Here is a 17972-nt window from a genome sequence, read left to right as displayed (position 1 = left end):
ATGTTCAAATATGACAAAATAGCAAATAGTATTTGGCTACGGGGCTTATTTTCTTATTACATATGTTGTTACTATAATCTATATTACATGAATTTTCTTCATAATATGACCCAAATCAATCTACTTGACTTACTGCTCTGTTAAAAATAATTGTCACCTATTGTTTCACAACAATGAGCCTCTTGTTGGTTTTTAAATTACGCACTTTGCTTTTCCAGCTTAAACCTTTGACATGACTTTTTAAGTTTATGTGTTGATAAGAAAACTGAGAAGTCGTTCTAGTTTTACTTCTGTTTGTTTTTTAAAAAGTGATGGATCAAATTTGCCCCAATAGCTTTCTGCACTTCAAATTTAAAGAAAAAAAACCATCATCGTGGAAGAGCTTGATGGCCCCTTACGTTTATAAGGGTTGGGTGAATGCGGTCCCGATGTTCCTCCACTGAAATTCTGTGTAATATAAGAGCATGTGTTAAGTTTTAAACTTTCTTGAGGAAATACAAAGGATTTTGGCTTGCTTATATAATTGTAAGCCTAAAGGAAGGGGCTTGTCCTCTTTCTCTTGTGATTTTTTAGCGTTAGGGAGGGAACCAAAGAGCGGGAGGGAAGGCAGAGAGAAGAGAGGGAGAGGGAATGTGCCTCTGCACTTTCAGGGTCAGGAGAGGAGGGAGCGCGTGCCCGGGGCCAAGGCTTTCACCACAGTAAACGCGCTCCTACTGTCCGTTCAGCCAGCCGGGTAAAGCATCACAACCGACTGATACGCCTGCTCTGTCTCCCTAGGACCCCACCTGAAACACCATCATTCACACCATTACAAGCCTCCTCCAGAAAGATACTGACCTGTTCCCGGAGACGCCTGAACCCCGAGCAAGCGTGTCAGCTCGCAGACCTTCGAGAACCAGCCGCGCCCGTTTACGGGAGCGCCAGGCCTTTCCCATAGGACCTCCCGCCCCATCTAACTTTACTGCACTAAACGCTTCTGTCTGTCTCGGACGCGCCTGGACACCAGGGACAAGTGGTGAGACGGTGGAGGTGGACACAGTTTCCTGTGAGAATGGAGAATACGAAGGCCAGGCCTGTTTCACTGCAAAAATCTGTTTCCATATATGGTTTAGCTATAATCTCAAGTGAATTACTGCAGATCTGAGACTTCCCTGAATTTAGAGCAGCAAATTCTCAAGAGAAACCGGCGTAACAAACACACAATTTATACACGTAATAAGCATACACATAGTAACTAAGCATCAAGTTACTCAATAAACATTTTGAAATTAAATTATTGGTTTGGTTTGCAAAATTGACTGAAGAGTATACAGTTTTTTTGGCCCTATTTATTCAAATACTTCTTAAGATGATTTTTATCACGTGATTTTTTTAGCTGAAAACTTGTGACCTGCAATATGCCCATTAATTTAGACTTAAAATGTTCCCACTTCAAGCACCTAAGCTTCATTTTCTACAAAGGCAAAGAAGAGTTCAGCCTGTAAATGAGGATTTAGGGAAGACATCCACAGCAGAAAGGAGTCAGTGCCTTACGCTGCTATCCAGAGTCTGCCTTGGAGAAACTAAAAGTGTTTTCTGGGGATACTTTTTAATATTTCATCCTATACTGTAAGAGATTTTCCTGATACGCTATTTATGCTTTTCCTTAATGTGGGAAACGGCTGCTGATGTGCTTTGTTTTGCAGCTTTCATGTATCTAAAACTTGACAAAACCTCTTGCTTGAAATGAAAGAATCCCAACTATTGAATATTTTCAAATCTTTACTGAGATTTGCCTTCTCTTAACGAAAGCAAGCTCTTTACATGGTAGAATACTGTCCGTAATGTCGAAAAGGTGGAAGGGCTTTGGTTGGTGGAGAAGGACAGCTACTTGCCTTTGACTAACCTGCCTTCACTCTTCCAAATGTATTATACCTTATTTGAAAAATTTCCCAGGTTCCACGCTAAGCCCTCAGAGCATGACCGCAAGTCAAACACGTTGTTAGTATACAGTATTGCAGGGTATGTCGCGGCAGCCTTAAACCAGAAATGTTTAGTTTAAAATAGTTTTTTCCTCGAGGGAATACCCATATGTATGTTTTGAAACAGGCACGTATGTGTGTGTGTCTGCGTGCTTCCGTGTGTATACGTATACACATATGCGCACACACACTCACAGACTCACACATACACACACATATACCTTGAGGACGGATCTCTGAAGAAATTGTTTTCCCAGCTCAGCAATGGTGGATAAAGACACAGTTCTCCTAAAGATCATTAGGGTCCTCTGTTTTCTCCGTCAGTATCGACACTATGAGAAAAGAGCAACTTAACAAAATTGAACATTTTAAAGGATAGGCTTCCTCGTTTCATTACCTACCTACACAAGTAAAACAAGGAAATTTTCAGTACACTTTTCTTGGGTTTTCACGGTGGGACTTGGAACTGGTCATTTTGCTACGTTTCCCGAAAGCCTGCGGGCGCCCTGACTGCTCCCGGTGGGGTGAAGAGGAGAGAGAACGTGTGGGCCTTGTGAGGCTTCCCACTCTGTCTGAGAGCAGATGCCATGCAGAACGCAGACAGACCCTGTCGGTTACCAAATCGATGCCCAGCCTCAGGGAACACAGTCTGTAGGCATGGATCCCTGAAAGAGGATATTGAAAACTGCTTCCTGTGCGTTAAAATTGTTTAAAAGTCGATAAGGCAGACAGTGTTCTGTAGCTTTGGACACGTGGCTCCATGGGAAATCTCAGAACGGAAGTTCACGGCGCCTCTGGCTGGTTTTCTGCAGCTCCTAACGTGGCCTGGGATGGACTTTAGCACAAGGTGTCCTGAAATCACCTGGTTCCAAGAGTTACAAATTTTGAATGGAGAGAACAGGAACAGCCTTCATTTCAAACGCCCTTGAGCTTGAGCAAACACAGAGATCGTCTCTGAAACTATGATCTACTCTAGTGCTATTCCCAGCATCTGAATTTCAAATTCTTAAAACTTCAAAAATGAAAACTTCACATTATTGGCTACAGGCTTATCTTTTACCTTAATTTGTCATGAAGAAATCCAAGTATTCATGCCAGCAAATTTTTGTACTGTTGTATAGTTTAAAATGCAGGAGTATATACATAGATACGAAATATTATTAAATTATTAAATAAGCTTAATTTTATAAAATTTAATTATGTTTCTTTTGTCTGGGTAAGAGACATTGAGCAAATATATTTTCAGTTCAGATGAAGGTTCTGTAGCTTACACCTTCCTTAAAAAAATCTGAAGCAGCTCTTATGAGCATTTCATTCTGCTATAATATTCAATAATTTAAATTTTATTAGTATTATTGGAAGAAAATGCTATTAATTAGGCAATGAGAGAAACCTGAGTTTCTTTTATGAATTTCAGTAATCTTCAATAATAGTCAAATGAACAAAAATAATTACTACTTTTTGAATTTTTAAAATTTGAGTGCCCTAATAAAGGGCTAAAAAGATCTGTTTCTTATTTTAAAACACAGTTTTAGTGGCTGGCTCTCTGATACGTTTTATGGAAATTAGATGCATTTCTCTCACATGATAAAAAGTATATTAACTGATAGTATTTACTCTCTAAAAAACTGAGCTCGTCAAACATATGACGTCATCAAAGACAGGTGGCTAATTCCATGTACATCGAGGCTACACGCGCTCTTTTTACTTAGAACAGTCACTCCTCAGCGATGGATTTATCTGTGCTACCCCTTGTTCTAAGTAGCCTCTATGGAGCAGTTTTTATAAACGAATGTGTGCCCTTCACGTCATCTAGTGTTCTAATACGACCTATTGATGACAGGTAACTTTCTGAAATGTTTATTAAACAAAATTCAAAGTTGAAAAATAGATCTATGTCCTAGAAAGCTGGAAGAACCTACACCCAATGTAGAGAGCAGGGTTTCTGCACCGCAGCACTGTTGAGGTTTGGGGCTGCACGTTTCCCCGTTCGAGGGCCCCGCCCTGGGCGCTGCAGGACGTCGAGCAGCGTCGCAGGTCTCCACCCAGCAGCTGCCACGAGGACCTCCCCCGGGAGGGGGGGACAACCACAAGCTCTCCAGTCATGGCCCACGCCCTCTGGGGGGTATAAGGTCACCCCCAGCTGAGGATCACTGCTTCGTAATGTTTACTGAACAGATGAGAATTTGCCCTGTATGAGGAACCAAGTAATTCGCAGGGGTAGGAACGGCTGGGAAGTGATTACACTGGACTTCAAAGCCCTTGACTCTATCTTTTATCGCCACTGAAAGTCCGATCAAAAGGCTGAATTTGGACTTGTGTCTGTATCACGTGAGTACGAATATTAATTTTGTCCTACGAATCAGTCAGTGTCATTTGTGATAACGGCTTATTTACTTAATGCCCTTTCTTACACCATGTGCTGTGGAGTTCCTCAAGTTTACTCATTCCTACGATTGCAAATATCTCAATGTTGTTACGCAAACTTTGACGTCGTGACCAGAACACAGAGGCTAAATATCTGTTGCATGTACTTTAAGATTCATTTAAAATATAAATGCATAAAGATGGCGACTCTTATCTACGGTTTTGCATGGCCAGACTGAGCTTCTTACCTCTACTGAACATTTTAGCAAGTTATACACCATTCACAGGGTGATTAACAGAGGTCTGTATGTGAAGCTGTTATGACTTTTTCTTGACTTAATTATAGTGTGCAGATAACACAACGGCTACCTTCTCATCCAGATGGCCTGTAGAAATCATGTCCCTTAGAGAGGTCATTGAAAGTCAATATTTATTTATGTATGTAATAAAAAATGTTTGATTTCTGTGTGTGTCTATTATGTTATTTAGGGAGAAGTAATCTTGTAAAAAAAAATTTGTAAAAAACAAAAAAGCACTGTAAATAGGCTGATACTCTGTGACTCATTATTTTCATGTTAGAGTCTGTACATACTGATTCCGTAATAAAGGATCTTTAAACCCACGCAGTGGACTAGACTTGTTTCCTGAAAACATACACACGCGCACACACACGCACACACACACGCACACACGCATGTGCACACGCACACACGCGCACGCACATTTTCTTTCCATTTAAAAAGAAAAATTAACAGTTTCCTACGGCCCCAGAGAGATGCAAAAAGCCTCACTCCCCTGTCAGTACGAAGGGAATTTGAGGTCTGGTAAGTGCAACAAGGCAGCACGTCAGCCTGAAGAAGGTATCCTGGACTTGGACAGTCGGCGCTTCAGAGTTCTTTCATCGCGTTTACAGCCCTGACTCCTGATGGTTTTGGGGGCATTTTCTATCAATAGTCTACAAGTTTAAATCGCTCCCCGCCCCCAGGATGTATCCATAAAAGGCTAGGTATGTGCAGCGCTAATAAGCTTTCACCCACACCCCGGTGTTTTCAACACCAAAGGCCAGTGACGGCTGCGGTCTCCGCTCCCCGTGCAGCGTCTGGAGAGGTTCCGGCGGCCGCCACGCTGGCAGGCGCTGTGCCCACAGCATCTCCACGGGGGACTTAGAAGAGTGCTCTTCCATAAAGCACGAGGAGGAAGGTGTTAACGTACGGAAGCCGGGATTATTCTTCTCTCCATAAAATCACCTATTTATTTATTTATTAGACACTCACTCAGCAGAAACGTCCTTAGTCTCTACCGTTGCCTGGTCCTGCTCTACAGCTGGGACACTGACCAAGCCTGGCAGGTGCCAGGTTTTCAGGGGTCTTCCTCTAGGAGAAAGAGACTGGCAATAAGGACATCGCACGTGTGAAAAGCCAGGGGGTGAAAAGGCCGCGCAGCGCTGGGTTAGGGAGCGGCCGTGGGGTGCTGAGGATGGAGGTTCAGGCAGGACGCATTGCGGGCTCACCGTTCAGCTAAGCCCCGACGGATGGGAAGAAGCGGTGGCCGTGGCCGGGGACCCACACTGAGACGGGGGCACAGCCCTGGGGCGGGAGCCTCTCAGCTGTGCGTCTGGGGTTACTGCCGAGGGGCGTCCGAGCCACTTGTCCTTCCTTTGGTCTTTCCTAGTCGCTATTTCAAAATGATGGGATTTGCCTGACAAAAATCACGTAATCGTTTGTTTTGTTTCTTTGTAATCAGAAGCCGTTACATGGACAGAGTCTGAAAATTACTGGCCGCTGACCAGAACGAACAAACAATGGTGATAGATTCTTTGTAAACAGTATTAGCGACACCTAAGAATCTGGACGCAAACGGTGCCCTGTTGTGTGACTGCATTTTTGTGAACTTTCTAGACCAGGAAAGTCCATGGAGGCAGAAGACGGGTGGTTGCCTGGGGCTGCGGGGAGGGGATGGGAAGTGACTACTTCATGGGGGACGGGGTTTGCTTTTGGAGTCGGTGAGACTGTTTTGGAACTGGACAGAGAGGATGGCTGCGCACTTTGAACGTGAACTAAAGGCCACTGAATTACACACTTAAACTGGCCCGGTTGATGTCATGTGAGTCTTAACTTCAATAGAAACAAATACTGGCAATACCACCTCATTGCCAAACACAAACGCACGCATATATCGTGTTCAGTTTCAGTAGTAAGTGAAACTTATTTGCAGGGTAACTTATCCCTCTGATTTTCAAGTGAAAAGTAAGCAGAAGTGACGCCGCAGACGGCACGTTCCTGGCCTTGATCTTGACCAGGGAGAGTCTGGGTTCAGTCCCACTCCTCCCGGGCATCCTGTCGGAGGTGGCGCCCCTCCTGCCGCTGAGCCCCAGCGCCAGCTGGCTGAGCCACCGAGGCTTCAGCACTGAGGTCCCACTGGCCCCGGCGCCCCAGCCTCCTCCCACCTGTGACGCTGCCCTTGTCCGAGCCGGGGTCTGAGGCGTCACCGCCCCACAGCTGCGGGCCCGTTGCCCCTCCGACTGGTGTCCACCCTCCCTGCTTCCAGCCACCCCTGCCACGGGCGGAGGGACTGTGGGCTCCTGGCCCAGAGCCCGGGCTTGCGACTTACAAGAGAAACTCGACTTGCACACATTCTTGACCCCCTGAGCTAGACTATGGGGCCCACAGGGGTGGAGGGCTGGTGGAGGGCCGTGGCAGAGACTCGAAACCAATGAACGTTTTCAGTACGCTTTCCTTTGCGGAGAGGCTTTCACGCAGGTGTGTCTTGGGAACATGACATTGTTATAAATTGGAGAACATGTTTACGTACAACAGCCGCTTACGGAAAATGCCCCGCTCGGTGAGGTAGCTGTGCGTGACAGGGAGAATTTTTAAAAGAGTAGGAACTGGGCCCCCTCTTGTGCTGTGACACATGGAATGTGACGGTCCCGTTCCACCCCCCCCCCCGCCCCCCACTGCAGTTTGCAGCCAGATCGGGGGCCGACAGGTCCCAGGAGACCCAGGCCCCAGGCGACAGCACCAACGATTCAACTCCTGCAGCCGCTGCGCCCCTGCCCCAGCGCCAGCCAACTCCACGCTGCAGCCAAGCACTAGGTCTGCAACGAACACAACGGACAAGGGGGCGCGACCTTGGCCCGCCTCTGGGCAGGACCGCGGATGCCTGCACAGGCAGTGGGTAGGGCGCTGTGACCACATGGGCCTCAGTGCTCCACCCCTCACCTCCTTGGGGACAGAGCACACACTTAAGGGCAATGCAGCCTTATCAAACCTGACCTTCAAGGCTTCTACTCCAACGCCTAGGGAGCAGACCCTGCCCCCTGAGAGGGCTGTGACAGCCGTGGAGCAAAGAGGAGGCCCCGCCCGACATCCAGTGTAGGCTCTGGTCACAATGCCCATCGCACCCCCTATCAAGGGGATAACGGCCAGCACAGCAAAGAAAGATGTGGCTGGCATCCATACCAAAACAGCCCTCACACCAAAAATACTGGACTCGCAGTTTACATGGAAACACTCCCGCGTACGAATACCCCTTCAGACCACAGGAGGTAACTGTTTCTCCTAAATTCACAGAGACAAAGAAAGTAAAATGAAAAAGCAGACAAACTACACCCAATTAAAACAACAAGAGAAGCCCCCTGAAAGAACAAATAATGAAACGGACCTCACCAGTCTACCTGACCCTGAGTTCAAAAAGGAGGTAATAAATATGCTAAAGGAATTAAGAAAGATTATTGATAGAAATGCAGAGTACTGTAACAAGGGAGTAGAAAGTATAAAGAACCAGTCAAAATTAGACAATTCAATTGCCGAGATAACAACCAATCTAGAAGCAATGAATAGGAGACTAAGTAATGCAGAAGAATGAATAAGTGATCTGGAAGACAGAATAAGGGAAATCACCCAATCACAACAGCAGACAGAAGACAAATGAACAAAATGAAAGCAACATAACAAGATCTATTGGATAATATAAAGCATGCCAACCTACACATAATAGGGATCTCAGAAGGAGAAGGAAGAGAAAAGGGGATTGAAAATGTATGTCAAGAAATTATGGCTGAAAACATCCCAAACCTAAAGAAGGAAACAGATATCCAGGTATAGGAAGCACAGAGGGTTCCAAACAAGATGAACCAAACAGACCCACACCAAGACATACCATAATTAAAATGGCAAAACTTAATGAGAGGATTCTAAAAGCAGCAAGATAAAAATAGTCAATTACAAGTGAACCCCGACATGGCTACCAGCTGATTTCTCTGCAGAAACGTTGCAGGCCAGAATACAGTGGCAAGATATATTCAAAATCCTGAAAGGGAAAACCCTGCAACCTAGGATACTCCACCCAGCAAGATTATCATTTAGAATAGAAGGAGGGAAAGAATTTCTCGGTGAAGCAAAAACTGAAAGAATACAGCAATACTAAACCTATCCTAAAAGAAAAATGGAAAGACCCTCTCTACCTAGAAAAGAAGCAAGAATCTATAGGAAAGGGAAAATCACAATAGGAAAAGCACATACGTAAAAGGACTGAAGATCACCTAAGTAAGCCAGTACACAGATTAAAAAAGAATCAAAGCAATTCTGTAAAAGTGATTATAACTACAATTAACAGCAAAAGGATAAACAACATTAAGGGGTAAAATAGGACATTAAAATCACAAAATGTAGGGGAGGGAAGTAAAAAAATGTAGATCTTTTACAATGTGTTTGAACTTATATTACTATCAGTCAAAAGCAAGTAGGTATAGTTACAGGTTAACATACCCAGGGTAACCACAAGTCAAAAACATACAAGAGATTCACAAAAGCCAAAAAGAAAGAAACTCAAGCATATTATAAAAGAAAACCATCACATCACAAAAGGAAAAACAAAAAAGAAGAAACGAACAGAGAAGAACTACAAAACGAACTGCGAAACAAAGTTTAAAATGGCAATAAGGGCACACCTATCAATAATTACTCTAAATATCAATGGACAAAATGACACAATCAAAGGACACAGAGTGGAAGACTGGATAATAAAACAAGAACCTACAATATGCTGCCTACAAGAGACACACTTTAGGGTGAAAGACATATACAGACTGAAAGTGAGGGGATGGAATACCTATCAGAACGGCTATCATCAAAAAGAACACAAATAACAAATGTTGGTGAGGATGTGGAGAAAAGGGAACCCTTGTACACTGTTGGTGGGAATGTAAATTGGTGCAGCCACTGTGGAAAACAGTATGGAGGTTTCTCAAAAACCTAAAAATAGAACTACCATATGACCCAGCAATTCCACTCCTGTGTATATATCTGAAAAAACAAAAACACGAATTCAAAAAGATACATGCACCCCAATGTTCATAGCAGCATCATTTACAACTGCCAATATATGGAAGCAACCTAAGTGTCCATCAACAGAAGAATGGATAAAGAAGATGTGTATACACACACACACACACACACACAGGAATACTACTCAGCCATAAAAAATGAAAATATGCTATCTGCAGCAACATGGATGACTTGGAGGGCATTATGCTAAATGAAATAAGTCTGACAGAGAAAGACAAATACTATATGGTAACACTTATGTGTGGAATCTAAAAAATAAGACAAACCAGTGAATATAACAAAAAAGAAGCAGACTCACAGATATAGAGAACAAAGTCCTGGTTACCAGTGGGGGTGTGGAGGGACAATATAGGGGTTGGAGACTGGGAGAAACAAATTATTGGGTGTAAGACAAGGATGTATTGTACAACACGGAGAATATAGCCAATATTTTGTAATAACAGAAAATGGAGTGTAATCTTTAAAAATTATATAAAATTTTTATTTAAAAAGTAAAATATTTAAAAATAAAAATCATAAGTTAAAAAAGATATTTTCCTGCAACCTGAAAAAAATGGGTCAAAGATCAAATTTAAGAGGAAATCAGAAAATACCTTGAGACAAATGACAATGAAAATACAACTTTACAAAAATCTAGGGGATGCAGCAAAAGCAGTTTTAAGAGGGAAGTTCTTAGCAGTACCTGCCTTCCTCAAGAAACAAGAAAAATCTCAAACAACCTAACGTACCACTTCAAAGAATTAGAAAAAGAACAAACAAAACCCAAAGTCAGAAGAAGGAAGGAAATAATAAAAATCAGACAGGAAATAAACAAAACAGAGATCACAAAAACAAAAAGATCAATTAAACCAAGAGCTGGTTTGTTGAAAAGATAAACAAAACTGACAAAACTCTAGCCAGGCTCATGAAGAATAAAGGAGAGAGGACCCAAATAAGCAAAAGAAGAAATGAAAGAGGAGAAATAACAACTGGTACTGCAGAAATACAAAAAATCATAAGAGAAAACTATAGTTTTCCATAGTTAGTTACATGCCAATAGTTACATGCCAACAAACTGGACAGCCTAGAAGAAATGGGCAAGTTTCTGGAAACACACAGCCTGCCAAAACTGAGTCAAGAAGAAATAAGTAACTGTAATAGACTGATCGCTAGAAGTGAAATCGAATCTTTAAAACAAAAACAAAAAACAAACAAACAAACAAAAAAACCTCCCAGCAAACAAAAGTGCAGGACTGGACATCTTCACTGGGTAATTATACCAAACATACAAAGAAAAACTTATACTTATTGTTCTCAAACTATTCCAAAAGATTGAAGAGGAGGGAATATACCCAAATTCTTTCTATGAAGCCACCATCACCCTGATACTAAAACCAGACAAAGACACTACAAGAAAGTAAAAGTACAGGCCAATATCTTTGATAAATACAGATGCAAAAATCCTTAACAAAATATTAGCAAACCAAATCCAACAATACATCAAAAGAACCATACACCATAATCAAGTTGGACTGATTCCAGGTTCACAAGGATGGTTCAACATACACATATCAATCAACGTGATACACCACATTAACAAAAGAAAAGACAAAAACCACACGATCATTTCAACAGAAAAAACATTTGATAAAATTCAATGTCCGTTCATGATAAAAAAAGACTCTCACCAAAGTGGGTATAGAGGGAACATATCTTAACATAATAAAAGCTATTTATGATAAACCCACAGCCAACATAATTCTCAACAATGAAAAGCTGAAAGGCGTCCCACTAAATTCAGGAACAAGACAAGGATGCCCACTCTTGCCACTTCTACTGAACATAGTATTGGAAATCCTAGTCACAGCAGTCAGACAAGAAAAAGAAATAAAAGGTATCCAAATTGGAAAGAAAGAGGTAAAATGGTCACTATTCGCAGATGATACAATAATCTATATAGAGAACCCCAAAGACTCCATACAGAAACTATAAGAACTAATAAATGAAGTCAGCAAGGTAGTAAGAGAAAATCAACATACAGAAATCTGTTGTATATCTTTACACTAACAATGAAATATCAAAAAAAAAAAGCAACAAGCCAATCCTGTCTAAAATTTCATTAAAAAAAAAAATACCTAGGAATAAAGTTAATCAAAGAGGTGAAAGACCTATATGCTGAAAACTATAAAACACTGATAAAGGAAAATGAAGATGATTCAAAGAAATGGAAAGATATCCCATGCTCTTGGATTGGAAGAATTAATATTGTCAAAATGGCCATACTACTTGAAGGAATCTATAGATGTAATGTGATCCCTATTAAAATACCCATATTTTTTCACAGAACTAGAACAAATAATCCTAAAATTTGTATGGAACCACCAAAGACCCAGAATTGCCAAAGCAATCCTGAGGAAAAAGAACAAAGCTGGAGGCATAACCCTTGCAGACTTCAGACCATCCTACAAAGCTACAATAATCAAAACAGTGTGGTACTAGCAAAAAATCAAAAACAAAAACCCAGACATATAGATCAATGGAACAGAATAGAGAGCCCAGAAATTAACCCACACACCTATATTAAATTAACCTATGACAAAGGAGGCAAGAATATATAATGGAGAAAAGACAATCTCTTGAGCAACTGGTGTTGGGAAAGCTGGACAGCAGCATGTAAATCAATGAAGTTAGAATACTCCCTCACACCATACACAAAAATAAACTCAAAATGGCTTAAAAACCTAAATGTAAGACATGATACCATAAAACTCCTAGAAGAGAACATAGGCAAAACATTCTCAGACATAAATCATAGCAATATTTTCTTAGATCGGTCTCCCAAGGCAAAAGAAATAAAAGCAAAAATAAACAAATGGGACCTAATCAAACTTAAAAGCTTTTGCACAGCAAAGGAAACTATCAACAAAATGAAAAGACAACCTAATGAATGGGAGAAAATATTTGAAAACGACGCGACTGACAAGGGATTAATATCCAAAATATACAAACAGCTTATACAACTCAATGACAAAAAAAAACAACCCAATCAAAAAATGGGCAGAAGACCTAAACAGACATTTCTCCAAAGAAGACATACAGATAATCAACAGGCACATGAATAGACGCTCAGCACTGTTAATTATTAGAGAAATGCAAATAAAAGCTACAATGAGGTATCGCCTCATGCAGGTCAGAATGGCCATCATCAAAAGGTCTACAGTTAATAAACGCTGGAGAGGGTGTGGAGAAAAGGGAACCCTCCTACACTGTTGGTGGGAATGTAAATTGGTGCTGCCACTATGGAGAAAAGTATGGAGGTTCCTTAAAGAACTAAAAATAGAACTACCATATGATCCAGCAATCCCACTCCTGGGCATTTATCTGGAAAAAATAAAATCTCTACTTCAAAAAGATACATGTACCCCAATGTTCATAGCACTATTTACAATAGCCAAGACATGGAAAAACCCAAGTGCCCATCAGCAGACAACAGATTTAAGAAAATGTGTCATACACACACACGCGCGCACGGGCACACACACACACAGAGGAATATTACTCAGCTGTAAACAAGAATGAAATATTGCCATTTACAGCAACGTGGATGGACCTAGAGATTATCATACTAAGTGAAGTCAGTCAGACAGAGAAAGACATATGTTATATCATATCATTTACATGTGAAATCCAAAAAGTAATAAAAATGAATCTATATACAAAACAGAAACAGATCACAGACATAGAAAATAAACTTATGGTTACTAAAGGGGAAAGGGAACAGGAGGATAAATTAGGAGTATGGGATTAACAGTTACACACTACTATACATAAAATAGATAAGCAGCACAGATTTACTGTATAGCACAGGGAACTATATTTAATTTCCTGTAATAACCGCAATGGAAATTAATCTGAAAAAATATATATAAATATATAACTGAAGCATTTTGATGTACACCTGAAACTAACACAATATTGCAAATCAACTATACTTCAACAACAACAAAAAAGAAGTAAAGGGAAATTATTACCCTAGAATTTCATCCGGTTTCCCCCAATGGTTAACATCTTCCAAAACTGTACTGTAGTACAGTAACATAACCGGGAAACTGCCATCAACACCATCCATAGAACTTATTCAGCTGTCACTGGATTTACATGCACACATTTGTATTTAGTTCTATGTGATTTTATTATATGTGTACATGCCATTGTTTTCTAAGCAAAAGAACATCTAAAATACCATAACTTAAAGAAATTCATTTTAAGGAAGTATTGTATATTTTTGCAATTTCCCTCAGGCTGAATGCTATTTGCTTCATGGATGATTTTAACTTTAATGCTATTGAAATGATCAACTCAATATGCGTTTGATACTGTCTTGAATTTCAGGCAATGAATTGTCTTCCTAAAGCTGCATGCATACCAGTTCTGTCTATAAAGATCTGTCTTGTCCAATGAAACTAAATTTATGTATAAGTAAAATCCACAGATTTGAAAACTCATTTCATGGATTGAGAGGAATGTAGGTGCATAATTATAATCTAGAAGTGGGTTTTAGGGAGGAAAAAAAAAGGAACGGTGAACTTCATTCCTGTTTAGCAAGTCAGACCTTGCCTAAAGTAGGAAATAGATCTGGGTTTCAGATGAACATAACACTTAAAGGTAAGTTCGGAACAAACACCTCCAGTTGTGAGCATGCATCCCACCCCGGCTCAGATGCTTTCAAACCCAGTTGCCTATTAGATCCCAGGGGAGTTTTAACCAGTGTCCTCCGGCACCTTCAGGTCTGGAGTGAAGCGTGGACATCAGGGCTGTTTCAAAGGGTCCCTTGGTAATTCTAAGATGTTCCCATGGTGAGAACCAGTCCTCCTGACCTTGAGGAGGTGCTGAATAGTACATGTTATAAACATCCTGCTTGTGGAGCTGAAGAAGTAAAAGTCATACTAAAGCATCACATTCTGATTACACCGGAGTGAACCGAAGTTTTTCTCCCCTAGTTTATGCTTGAGTAAATGATACCTAAAGATGTAGCTGCAGATCTGAGGATGCACGCAGATATATACAGGTGTAGACAGATGTAGGTATTCCTATACACAGGCGTCTCCCGTTCAGTCTTTTGGGTGTAATTGAGAATTTATTGTGGGACACATTGCTAAAACACAGGGTAGTCAAATCTAGTTTTGCATATTCTAGTGTGTATGTTAGTAGAAATTACATTTCTTAAATGGCTGTTGTGGAAGACCTTTCACAGAGGCAGCTTAAGTGGTTTAAATGCAGTCTTGGGGAGCCAATTAGAATAGAGCAGTCAGTGTACTTACAGCCCCAGGTTATGTGCGATCCAAACCTGACTCCGACTGACCTTTTCACCCCAGGTATCTCTCTCCTCATCTCAAACAATGGCCCATCACATGCAGTTGGGTTCATTACCAATAATGGAAACCATCCCTCATTCCTTTGTGGATTGGACACGGCTGGTATTGCACTGGGTTGATCGTTTGATTGTAAGACACCCTTTGTATCTTACTAGAGAAACGGCTAATAGAATCAACCCCAGAGCTAACACTGAGAGGACAAACTGTAAAGCACTTGGCTAAGGGTGCTACTTGCATTAACTCATTCATTTCTACCATCCAGGAGGCAGACAGCATCTGCAGGCTCGCAAGGATGAGACATAAACGGTTGAAGTCAATTGCTCAGATCAGGTAGCTGGTGAGTTCCAGAGCATGAAGATGAACCCAGGCCACAAATGTCAGGCCAGCACCCTAGCCGGTAACCACTAAACTCTGTCTGCCAGCCTGTCCTCCATCAGCTCCAGTTACAAAAGATACCGTGTAGCCTTTATAAGTAAGCACGGGATCTTATATATGTGTGTGTAAGTAGATGCTTATGAAATACTACGTATATATGTTTATAAAATACTATGTATATATGTGTAACACATGTAGATATATATATATGAAATGTAAATGATACTAAATATATCTTTTTATGTATATATGTGGCTTGCTAGGTAGGAGGGTTTTTGCTTGTTTGTTTATCCAGTTTTGTTTTTGTTTTTGGAGTTAACCCTCACGGATTCCCTGAGAATCTGGATGGTGGAATGTCCCTAGGGCTTCTGGATTGATTGTAACATGCAGCCAGACAGAGAACCACTGCCTTACGGGGTCGTCCAAACTCTCAGACAGAACTGAAGTCTTTTGCGATGTGCCCACAGCATAATTTTCTTGCAGTGTGGCTTGGGTTTGGCGACTGGAACGCAGACTAATAGATATGGGTAACCGTGAAGTTCTCTTACAAACTCTTTTCCTTTTTTCTCTCCTCCTTCCCTTACCCAGATAGCAGGGGAGAAATCATAACTGTTTTATTATTTTACACAGAAAATCATCCTTACATGTTTGTTTCTGAGTAAATTTGGGAAACCAGGAGACATACTTTTAAGGACTTGGTTGACCATCTGAATAAAAGTGCTGCATTTATACAGTCATCAGTTTTGTTTGCAATGACTCACCCTGAGGTTGGCAAATACTTGCCAGTCAGATGGTAAATTTGGAAGTCTGCCTAGAGGTTGTAAGAAAAGAATTAAAAAGAAGCTCCTTTTTGCAGGTTTGATGTGACTGAATGTTCCGGGTGGTCTGGAATACAGAACAGGTGGTGAGGTCTGTACTCTTGGCTCATGCCATGTTTCTGAGCTCTCGATATCTGCCCAGTCCTTAGACTGCAAGTTGAAGATGCATTTACAGGGGCAGGTGTTTCCCAGTACTTTTTTTTTTTTTTTTCACTGTATTTGTATATAAATAAGTGATTATTGGATGAACTCTATCAAAGGTTAAACACATATATCATGGGGTAATTATTTTCCTTAAAACACGTTTATTGACTAAGCAGTAGATGAAGGCCCAGTATCCCTGTTTGTCTACGTGAGGATAATTATAATTTCTTCCAAAATAACTGCATGCAATGGTTTAAGATTTGACAGTGAAAGGATTTACTAGTCCTCCGTTCCCAGAGGTAGTCATGCAAGAGGGAAGAGTTGCTGAAAGATGCCCCAATATTTGCAGGAACAGTGATGCAAAGCATTTCCGTACTTTCCTTATCATCAAATTCACTCACACTTCCTTCCTCCAAAACATCAGGGTGTGACTCTGGTTCCAGGCTGACGCGTTGTCACCCGCCTCCCCCAACCCCATCTATAAGACTGTCCCTTGGGATCTCCCAGAGGCTCCCAGAGGTGTTCCAGACCGAAGCCCAGGCCCAGTTCCGTTCACGGGGCAGGAAAGGCACAGGCTGGCCCCTGCAGCTGTGGTCCGAGCGCTGGCGTGAACGCTCCACACGGCGTGCACAAAACCCCCGGGCACCTTCACCCCTGTGCGTTTACAGGTGCCGGACTGTCGTTTGGCCACGTGCCAGCTTCCCCAAGAACCAATGAAGCCAAAACATCAGCATTTATCCAGTTGCTGACAAGCCAGCACCTGTAAAAAGCCAAAGAAGACACCGGGGGATGCGGGTGGGAGTCACCCAGGGCGCAGCGTCTCCATCCCGCCCGCGGGCTTGGCAGCACAAGCTGGCCAACCGCAGCCCCGCTGTGTTACGTGAGATCAGCTTAAATCAACATGCATTTTACAGCAGACAGCACGGCTGAGGGCCTGAGACCTGTCTCTTATGGACACAGACGGCGAGCTCTGTGGAGTCTCCAAAAGTCTTCAAGAGATGAACCTTGGGCATGATTTTTTTTTTTTTTTTTTTTAACCGCCTTCGGAAGTCATTTTTGAGGGCTGCTTTTTGCTGTGGAGTTTTTGGTCCATCCTCATCATCCCCCCCCACAGAGCATGTAGGGCTCGGCTGGAGCCTGTTTTCTTGATGTCTGTCCAGAATCAAAAGGCAAGGACGCTTTAGTCCCAGAAACAAAGGCTGGGCTTTGGGGGTGGGAGGGGGCCTTCCAGTCAATGCTGGCTTAAAGGGGGAGAGCTTATCCGCGTCCACAAGCGCAGCTCTGTCGACCCAGGGAGGCCTGTACGGGTGACCGCCCTGCTCAGTGACGAACTGCTGATGGTGGGTGGGAGGTGGGAAATGGAAGTGGGACATCTGATCAGGAAATCACTTGGAAGCTCCACCCCACTGGGGAGCCAATGCAGACAACGGGCCTCGATGCTCCTGGCCACCAGGGAAGCTCTGAAAATGCAGCGTGGAGTCCAATCCAGTAACTCTCCAAGCATAGACTTTCTCGAGAAAGCCAGAGTCTATGCATCCCCATGAGTGTCTACGCTTTATCGCTGCATTTGAAATTGGTATGCCACTCCTTATTAACTTGCTTAAA

At 42.1% G+C, this 17972-nt stretch overlaps 1 protein-coding gene and 1 long non-coding RNA gene across 18 annotated transcripts in view; one reads left to right on the top strand and one right to left on the bottom strand.

Annotated features, from left to right (window-relative positions):
- The window catches only part of ANOS1 (anosmin 1), a 190004-nt gene extending 188731 nt beyond the window's left edge, over positions 1-1273 (top strand). The window contains exon 14 of the mRNA XM_059909897.1: positions 778-1273. Within this exon, the coding sequence (XP_059765880.1) occupies positions 778-836 (59 nt within the window). The 3' untranslated portion in view covers positions 837-1273. The remainder of the gene's footprint in view (positions 1-777) is intronic.
- LOC132356824 (uncharacterized) overlaps positions 1-17972 on the bottom strand; it is a 551323-nt gene that overhangs the window by 44998 nt on the left and 488353 nt on the right. The window contains exon 8 of one of the 17 annotated variants that reach the window (XR_009500104.1): positions 2183-2293. The exons of the other annotated variants lie outside the window; for them this stretch is intronic. This is a non-coding gene — a long non-coding RNA (uncharacterized LOC132356824). The remainder of the gene's footprint in view (positions 1-2182; positions 2294-17972) is intronic. 17 annotated transcript variants of the gene reach the window in all.

The sequence above is a fragment of the Balaenoptera ricei genome, chromosome X (genome assembly GCF_028023285.1).
Source record: "Balaenoptera ricei isolate mBalRic1 chromosome X, mBalRic1.hap2, whole genome shotgun sequence".
NCBI lineage: Eukaryota > Metazoa > Chordata > Mammalia > Artiodactyla > Balaenopteridae > Balaenoptera > Balaenoptera ricei.
The sequence above is the reverse complement of the archived record's forward strand: the minus strand, read 5'-3'. Positions and strand labels throughout refer to the sequence as shown.